This window comes from Cyprinodon variegatus, unplaced genomic scaffold, assembly GCF_000732505.1.
Source record: "Cyprinodon variegatus isolate N-32 unplaced genomic scaffold, C_variegatus-1.0 Scaffold515, whole genome shotgun sequence".
NCBI classification, from domain to species: Eukaryota; Metazoa; Chordata; class Actinopteri; order Cyprinodontiformes; family Cyprinodontidae; genus Cyprinodon; species Cyprinodon variegatus.
In genome coordinates this window covers 349,256-359,293 of record NW_015150968.1, presented here as the reverse complement: position 1 = coordinate 359,293, position 10,038 = coordinate 349,256, and the positions used below count along the sequence as shown (strand labels likewise).

The 10,038-nt window shown below is 38.5% G+C and overlaps 1 protein-coding gene across 1 annotated transcript in view; it reads left to right on the top strand.

Annotated features, from left to right (window-relative positions):
• nr3c2 (nuclear receptor subfamily 3 group C member 2) overlaps window positions 1-5,279 on the top strand; it is a 139,064-nt gene extending 133,785 nt beyond the window's left edge. Inside the window, exon 9 of the mRNA XM_015390848.1 lies at window positions 1,626-5,279. Within this exon, the coding sequence (XP_015246334.1) occupies window positions 1,626-1,781 (156 nt within the window). The 3' untranslated portion in view covers window positions 1,782-5,279. The remainder of the gene's footprint in view (window positions 1-1,625) is intronic.
• Window positions 5,280-10,038: the final 4,759 nt, after the last annotated feature.

Genomic DNA, 10,038 nt, shown 5'->3' with positions numbered 1-10,038 from the left:
GCACAATGGCAGCCCACTGCTCGCCAAGGGGATGGGTTAAGTCCAGAGAGTTCATTTTGTTGCTCTGTACCGTTGACAGTGTAGTGGCAATAAAAAGCTGGAAACTTCGCGGCAACATCAGAACACTTCCTGATTCTCAGCTCTAGTTTTAATGTATTCTATTAGTAAGACAATTTTCCTAACACAACTTCACTTTTATCTCTCTTGGAGTCAAAGTTCTTGCGCCTTTTTACACTTGATCTTCGACTTTTCCTTTTTTTCCCATCTATTCTTTGAGTTCCACACTCGCTCGCCTCCATTGTGTCGGCTTGTTGACCAGTTGTACGTATGTGCATTGACATAATTCCAGTCAAAAGATGTTGTTATGGTCAGTATACACAGGAAGGTTGTATTCTCTAACCAATTGAACAGATAAAAATAGCTCAAAAGGCAAAAATGACAAATGCTACATCAAGAGGACACCCTAAATTATCATAAGAAGTGGTTACTTTTATAGACATTAGATAAATGTCAAATAATGTGACTATGTACCTTTAAGGTGGATAAAATCCTTCAGAGGAGGCAAAGCCAAACCATTTAATATTGTACAGATACTGTAGGAATGACATCACAAAATCTAATCTGGTTTTATGTATTTTGAGGAACGGAGAGATTGATGGTTACTTTTTTGGCACTGAAAGTATATATTTTGCTGCTTCATGAGTTTGGTTATGTTGTATTTGCTGAATTGTTGCCAACATGAATTTATTCTATCGGTGTCTTTCTTTGAGACTTAAAGGACGGTTTTAAATCAGTAATGCCCCCGAAGTATTTGTGTTGTTGAACCACATTTAACTTGCAGATTCCTGCAAACTCAACAGGTAGGTTAGTTTAAAAAAAGACCCGAACATGTCAGCCATTTTTGTACAGTGTGAATATAAATCAAAGTTTACCCTGCGGATATACGACTGTATCATCTGCATACAGTTGGCTTCCAGTAACAGACTGACTGTTTCAGTGAAACTGGGTGAAAATTAGATGTTTGTGTTTGAAAATCAAGTAACAATCAAGTAATTTCAGAAACACTGTAAGAAAGTTTTTTTTTTCATATATTTGAAGTAAAAAGAAAAAAACTCCTTTTGTAGATTTGGTAAAACTGTGCTATAGGAGGCCTAGATATGTTTTTATTGTAACCTTTATAACTTTGCTTTAGATTATGTTTGGACAAGTAATGTCTACAAGTGGATCTATTCTTTCTAAGACCTTTTTCATTATATTTCTAAGAATTTTATTTATAGTAAAATGCATAAAAAAATCATTTGAGGGGGGAAAAAATTCTCATTTATTCATACCATCTTTCTTTTCTCTGAAAACAACGCAACTGTGGTCTTGCTGACACTTCTGGTGGACTCTACCAAATGTTAGCTTTCTTTTGAAACCAAGTTTTTGAAATTATGTTTTTTAATTGCTGAGTAAAAAACCCCAAAACAGATACCGGCACACACTGTTGGGGCACATGAGGATATGCATCATTTTCTTTACAGATTATCAGTAAGCTCCATCTGTGTTAAAGTTACACCAAACCTTGGAGTTGTAAGGTGAGAAAGGTGTTTGTTTTCATGACGTTCTGTGTTTTTGATGCGCAGCTCGTCGGGAACCTGCTGGACTTCTGCTTCTACACCTTCCGAGAGTCACAGGCCCTGAAAGTGGAGTTCCCTGAGATGTTGGTTGAGATCATCAGAGACCAGATACCGATGGTGGAGTCAGGCCTCACTCACACCATCTACTTCCACAAGAAGTGACCCGCTACAGGACCCGAACAAAAGGGGCATTAAGAACCGGGAAAGACGAGGAGGATGAGGTTCAGGGAAGAGGGAAGTTCATGAGAAAGACCTGAACTGTCGGCCCTCACCCAGCCGCCCTCTACAGCGGTGACCTCGCCTCAGATCGCGGCCAAGGCTGAGGGGTGAAGAGAAGGATTCAACCCTGCAGTCATCATGAGCATTTCAGAGCTGTGAATAGTCAGAGACATCAAACACGACACAACGATCCTGACTTTTGACAAACGTGACAAAAACATCCTGATGAACACCCATGCAACCCTGCCCCAAAGATAAAAAAACAGTATTCTGTGGAGATAAAGCCATACGTCACCTAGAATACACCCAACAGTCACAGATGGAAAACAAACACCCCGACATGCCCTGCCGTACACGCACTGTAACGGGATTCTTTAGCTAATCCAGTCAAAAGTTGTTGTTTTTTAATGCAAATCTTAAATCCAGCTTATGCAGTCTGTAAAAAATTAATAATAACACTTGGAAATATCCTGCTTATACTAGAAAATTAGCTCTGCGTGTAGCAGCAAACCCAAGGGCTATACAGGTATCACCATTAGCTAAATAATCTCATCAATCTAACAAGTCCAAGTTTGATCCACTAGTCTGTGTCGTGACAGCCGTTGACGACTCGGTTTTTAAGGTTAAGACGTGTTGTGAAACAATCAAGACTATTATGCAAAAGCCCAAAGTTGGAGCTGTTCTGAAATGAATGAATCTGTGCAGCGTGAAGAAAGCTGGAACTATTCAGAGATGTTGCGAAAAAAACATTATATTGATGCAACACTTTTACCTTTTCTGCAAAAAAAGAACTAGAAAAAAAAAACATTAGAAAATGCATTTCTAGAAAAGATTGGGCTGAAAATGGGTTTGACTGAGGTGCATCTATTAGCTGTCATTTGTGGTGTCTCCAGAGCAGCTGTCCAAACGGGGGGTTCTGACCCGTGAAACCAGCCCTTTGTGAACCAACGCTTATCTCCTCTTCCCAGAGACAATAAAACACATTTTCTAGAAGGGTTTCTTGTTTTTGGAAAAGTCAGTCGTTCCACGTTTAGGTGCTTAATTTCTACAGAGCTGGGCGACACCTGACATGTACAGTAATAGGTAGACGATACCATATATGGACACAAAGTTTAAACACACCTACTCTGTAAAGTTCATAGTATCCAACATGGAGCATTACTCTGCTAACAGCTAACACACCCATACCAGACGAGTTTGTACAGGTTCTAACTCCTTACACATTGATGTACAGAAGATGTTTGAAGGTATGTGTTGATGAAGAACAGATTATTCTACTGGATTGGTCACTTTTTTTTTCCCTCCTGCTTTATATTATTTCTTATTATTGTCACTCGGGTCTTTTAGACCATTTTATTGTCCTGGGTCCTGGTTGTGGGAAAAAAAAAAGCCACAGTGATGCTACTGAAGAGTTGCAGGAAGATAACGAGCATGATTGTTATCCGGTTGATGTGCCCTAAGTGTGTATTAACATGTGTTTATGAAGTGTTTCTTTTTTGACCAGTATGTGATGAATCTCTCTGCTCTTTAAGGGTGGGTTTTCCTGCTCACATTTCTAGGTTTAGCCATATCTCATTTCCACGTTGGGTTTGCACAGAGGAAGAACCATGTGAAATGAGGCGTTAGTGCAGCTAGTATGGAGGGTTGGTTTATATTCCATCACAGAGAGAAGGAGTGAAGGATGTTGGCAGCCTAGCGTGGCGCTAGTGAGCTGCCATACCAACGCCTCGCACAGCCGGTATAGGTACCAGAACTGCTCGGGAGGTCAGATCCGCTCAGGCCCTTCGCATGCCAGTGACGTTACTCTATATAATTGGCTGAACGTTGCCATATGCCATAAAACATTGTGGTTGCCTAGACAACGATAATAACATAATGCAGCATCTGTTTGCAGAGTTGGGAGCATCTGTAGGGTTAGTGTGTCTAATGACTGATAGAGTTCTACCAGGTTGATAACAAAGGTGGAAAAATATGTTTATGGTGAACAAAGTAACTGCAAGAACATGATATAAAGGAGGAGAGCTGAGTAGAGCTGTGCCTAGCTGTGCTCAGTAGCTAACAGGTTTGCCTCTTTTAGCTCGGTCAGTTAGGAATATTAAGATACACTACTTTTAACATTGTGTCATTAACAACTGTTCGTTTTCTACAAGTAGAATAACTTTTGTTTTCTTTGTTTAAAATCTTTACAAAGTCATTTTTGAGATGTTCCATTTGTCCTTCCCTGTTCTCAGATCATAATAAAAAGAAGAATAAGAAGCAGCACTGAGACTTTTTGTGTCAGAACAGAGTCTGTCATAGAAGCCAGTGTTTTCCTTCAACACTGAGAATGATTCTTTTCTGCTTTCGGCTACTTTAGAACGCCGATGAAACTTAAAATCATAGCAAATATAGGTAATAATATGGTGAGAAGAAGAGATGTGATTGTCAAGAAACGGGTTTAATACAGTTTGTCCAAGTGGCGTTGCTATATGATGATGTCATAAGAAAGGGCAGGACCCGGAGCAGATCTAACCACCCGAGCAGAGTTGGTACCTACACCGGCCCAAGGCACAGGCGAACTAAACTGACCCCTAGTGGTGAGTTCCCACCAAACATGAATAATGCGTGACAGAGCAAAGCAATGCAGAGGACCAATTGTTATTGAGACAAATCAAGCAAACAGAAACACAGAGAAAATTTAGTTCAAAAGTAAAAAAAAATCCAAATTTTCTGTCATTCACATCGCGTCATCCAATCAGAGACTGAATGTGGCTGTTTGGTAGGGTGAAGGAGCACACTCCACTTTTATCCCATTGCATCCCCAAAGTGGGATGACAGGTTTGAACCCTAGACAGAGGGAAGTACCGCAGGAAGCGACTGTGATCCAGCTGCAGATCTTGGACTTCCCGAACTAGGAGCATCTCTAGAGGATATGTTGACCCGCTGAGGAAAGCTCTGCCTTGTCTGCACTAATTGTTGGTGAAATGACAAGCTACAGGATGCAAATGATGTGCACAATTTGCTGGAGTCATGTTTGGTGAGAACGCACCAGAAAAGCTAAGAATCTTTCCTTCTAGATATGCACCGATCATCAGCCGATCTTTGCTCGACCAGGTCGGTGAAATTTGGTCATTCAGAAACGACACACCTGACAGATTTCAGGTCAGCGAATGCACTTTACCCCAACCCTACGAGGTGATGCCAATTATTCCACTCTTTGGTGTGGAAGTTGTTACTGGGGGAGAACTCAAGCGTAGCAGTTTCTTTATCATAAGAAGCACAAAAGACATAAAACTAATAAAAATATAAGAAGTATACAGTTAATTAAACTTCTTTGTTGTTAGCCTTTGGTGATGAACTAATGTCTTCGAGGCTGGAAAGCCACATTATCATCACCCTAATCTTTAGGAAACAGTAAGATCCCAATTCTGTCGCTGATTGGGCCACTCCATAACATTTCTGCTTCTTCCGGTTAGAAGAAAAAGATAGATAAATATGTCACTTTAAACTTAAGAATGTGAATCATTTTAGGCAGTAAATGAAATAAAATGAGAGGAGAGATTTGAGCAGATAACAGGAAGGTTACAGTGTGATAGCCAAGCAGTGGCTTATCCTGTTGTTTCCTCTAATGGAAATGAACTGGACTTTGGAAATGCAGCTGCCAGCTTAAATATTTTAGAGAAAACAAACAGGGACTTCTGTTTTGCTAACTGTGCTAAAATGCAAAAAAGCCTCTTTCCACTTACAACCTGACCAAGTAATTTACAGGTAACTTATACTGGGTCAGGGTTATGTGTGAATAATAATAGCAAAACTGACCTATAAATTTACCATTTCAAGACCTAGTACCATACCCGCTAATTTACCAGAACTGCTCCGTTACATTACTGGCACACATTTATAAATTTATGTGAAACGTTCATAGTGACACATTTTCTAGCAACATGTTAACCTCCGCAACAACAGCAAAGCTGATAAACGAGCTGGCAATATCTTATCAAGTAAGAAGGCAAGTTTTTAATGATGGCTCAAAACTAGTCGGACCTGGAAATAGAAGACCTGCTGTTCTAGAGACTGAAATAGAACGCTGGTTGTCAGGAAGTTTGGGACTCAGTTACATATGACTTGATAACAGCTAGCCTCTCTTTGGGACAACAGATTATACACTGGACATAAAGTAAATTTTTTAATAACATAGCAGCTCTAAGTAATTTTTTTGTGGTGCTCCCCCTACTGGACAATTTTAAAATAGCACATTTTTAAACACTGACAGCTACAAAGCTGTAACTCTGTAAGCCGATAGAAGACGCATATAACGACCAAATGTCCAGGGAGGTGGGTAGTACTGCCAACAAAGCCAAGCCCAAACAATGGGCTGCCGTAAAGCTATTCGTCTTGTCTAGAGAACAAGATCTGAGCTGCAGACACCAGTTTTTCATTGGAATAGAAAGCATGGATTTCCAACCAGAGCCCGTAGGGGGATATGACAGGCCACTTTATCATCTCATTGACACATTCCCATCACAGGGACATAGAAGGAGACGTATTGAGGTAAAAATGTTATTTAGTGCTGCTTTTAAAAGCCTGCCTGCCAACCCAAAAAGCCACTAACAACATAAGAGCCACAGGTCCTGTTTGCCAGACTTATAATTTCTTGCTTGATCAGTTAAAGCTGTATCGTTTAGATTACTGCCACCTGCAGGTGATGGTAGGTAGATCCAGTCCATGGTTTCCAGGTTGAGTGTAAAAAGAGCTGAACCAATAGTTTACTGGGACAGGTTTGCATCTGTGAAAGGAGCAGATTCTTGTGGTCCCAGTAGTTTACTTATGAAAGGGGCTAAAGATGCCAAAGCATTTCGAACTGGGATATGCAGCGACTTCTCGATCGAACACGCTGCAGTTTCTCTGCTCTAAATATCAGTAATTAATTAGCTGCTTTTTTAAAGCTGCATATAATTTTTTTTCTCAAATAGAATAAGAAACAGCTAAAATGGGATTCAGCAGGTCAGAAAAAGTGATCGGTGCATTTCTACTGGTAATATTTTTCCAAAAACTTGAAAATGTTTAAATTAGTTTATAATGTAGACGGGCTGGACTCTCCTGACTGAATGTCTCCATGGTGGGACTGGAAAAAAAAGAACCAGACTCACTAACTCATGGCCTCGGCTCAACTGCTGCATTCCTGCAGCTTGAAGTTCATTTTTGGGCAAACAGAAACAGGGATCAGAAAGAGGAGAGGGTTCCGTTTTATCCGAGGGGAACTGGGTTATCCGAGGTTGGTGTCAAATGTTCTCCTGATAACTAGTTTCTTTTTAAACCATGAATTATGGGACAGAGCATGAAGTAAGAACCTGGGCCCGATTTCCCCTCTTTCAGAAATAAGTCTTTTTTTTTCTTCTCCCCAACTGCAATAATTAGTAGACTGGTTTTACTTCACAGCCTCCCTAACACTGACTCTTCATTTAGTCCATTTTGTTGTCCTTTTTAAAGAATAAAAATGTCTAACAGTTCATAGAATGAATGAGGAAAGTATTTTTGAGAGAATTATATTTTGCTGGAAAACAATATTTAAGTACTTTGTCTAGAAATGCTATCCTTTTTGTAAAACAAAATGTTATTGCATGCTTTTTGACAAGATGTTTACATGTATTTAAAAAAAGGGAAACTTGTGCCTTTTTATCTCACCTGATTTACAGTTTTACAGTATATATTGTAAATAATAAGGCAAGTCTTTATGTTAAGTGTAGTATGAAACATTTCTACTTTTAACCATCTTGTTGAACAGTTGAAACAAGTCGTTTCCCACTCGCCATGTTGTGTCTGTTGGCTCAGAGCAGAACTCGGCAGTCGGCGCCGTAAAATGAATGTACCAGATATTGTGAGCAAATTATGGAACGTGCTACCTGAATGTTAGAGAGACGACGTTTATTATCCACCCATTTTTTTTATTTTGTTTTTATTATTTCATGAAATAAAAAAACAAAAACAAATGCACTTTTTAAAAGAAATGAATAAATTGTAACAGGCTGTATTAGAGTAAGAGACGCATCATCTGGAGGAGACATCGTAACCCATGGCAACAGGGATGCTACATCAGCTGAAACTTGGGATCTGGAAAAAATACAAACACATCAACTTAATGCTGGAATTATTAATATTAATATTGTTATTTCTGTTTTTATCATAAATGATGGAATGAAAAGACACTTTTTAAAGGAAAGAAATTTGACCCTAAGAAAGATAAATCCTTTAACATTTTATCAAAAACCCATTTCCTTCTTCTTTCATCAGTTTTCTTCTTTTTTTGTCAAAAGTTGGATGAAAATCTTGCTGCGTTTAAATGTGAACCAATAATCAGTAGCATGACTAGATCCGTTGCTCCTCTGATAGGATAGAGTCTGCGTCTCCCGAACATTACAATAAAAACAAGGTTATAGGAAGTTCTACAAAACTTTTGAGTTAAAAGGATTTAAAGGTTGTCCTCAGTGAGGGTCTGTGGAGTAATTAGTAGTCAGTATCTACCTGCTGTTGATGGGAGTCTGCATCATAATTTATGTTTTTACCGTAGAACCAAGCTAATGTGTTTCAAAGTAAAATCTGTCTAAAAGTGAATAAAAAGACATTCTTAAAGAGATTTAAATCCATCTTAACTACTGATCTAAACTGATTGGATTGAAAACAAAACAAATTATTTTAGACAATAAAGAAAATTTCAAAACATTGTAAATAAAAGTCATCAGACTGAGCCAGATGAACAAGGACCTGTAGGCAGGAAATGTTCCTGTAAATCAAACCTTTAGTAGTATTGTTTTTTATTATCATTACGCTGTCACAAGTACAGAGCAACATTTAACCCATCCCCTTGGGGAGCAGTGGGCTGACATTGTGCAGCGCCCAGGGAGCAGTCTGGGGTTAAGGGTCTTGCTCAGGGACCCAGAGTGGCAGTCTGTGGGAGTGGGGCTTGAACTGAGAATCTCAGGATTCCAAGCTCTATGCCCTTCCCATTAGGCCGCCAGTCCCCAAAGCAATGATGACCATTTAATACTATATATATATACATTGTTTTAATTAGTGGGGCCATGACATCATCAAAAGTAAAAGGCAAGAGAATGCAAAATATATTAAAAAGGTAAAATAGTAATCAGAGCTAGGTGGTGATTTGGGCTAAAATATTAGGGAAAAATTAAACAAATCTGCCAAAAAAAATAAAGAACTAATTGTTTTTTTCATCATTTTCTAGAAGATTTTTATCATTAGAGGCACATAGTCCTGTTTGGCATTTTTTAAATGTGTACTCCAGTATCTCACTCTGGTTTTTTTTTTTTTTTTTTTTTTTTTTTTTTTTTTTTTTTTTTTTTTTTTTTTTTACAAATTAGAGCTGATGTTTTATTTATTTTTGTGTTTTCCGCTTTGTTTTTGAGCAGAGATTAAAGCTTTTTATTTATACATATAATTACAAGCGAGGTCCATTACTGAGCATGTGCACAGCAGGTAAACAAAGAGGTGTTTCACTACCGTGGCTAAGCCAGTTAGCAGCTTGTAGCAAATTGGAAAAATAACGAGAAAGAGTCAAAGATCCAGTGTTCCAAAAATAAAAAAAAAAAGAAGTACAAAAAAAAAAAAATAACAATCCACTGGACTTTGTTATCCAAGTCTGAAGATGTTTCGCTTCCCATCCAGGTAGCTTTTTTCAATTTCAAATGTCTGGAGTATTGTTGAGTTCCAGGCTTTATAGAGTAGCTCATCTAAGCCTTGTTATGACTAAGAAAACATGCAAATTGAACCAGAAGAACAGGTCCACCCCTTAGTAATGATCCAGTGTTAAAAATGTTTGATTCCAAGATGAATGAGCCAGGAATAGATCTGGGAATAGGATGGAGCTAAAACTGCCGAGGGGTTCAGATGTGGCTGCTAAGTTAATGATATAAATGTGCCACTGACAGACTCTTTAGAGCAGCTTCATTTCCTCTTTTTTCTGCTCTTCATCAAAAGTTTGTTAGTCAGTGGGTTTTTATTCTTAACAACCATTATTATAACAAAATAGGAATAGAAGTAAGAAACCGACTCTAAACTTTTTTTTTCTTATAATACTTACATAGCGCTGTTTGTTTGCAAAGGGAATCCCCAGCTAGAAGTTTAATAAATTGTATTATTTTCTCACTTCAAGGCTGATAAAAACCCTTAGTTTTGACGCATGCTGACCAACAGAAATGCATCTGAC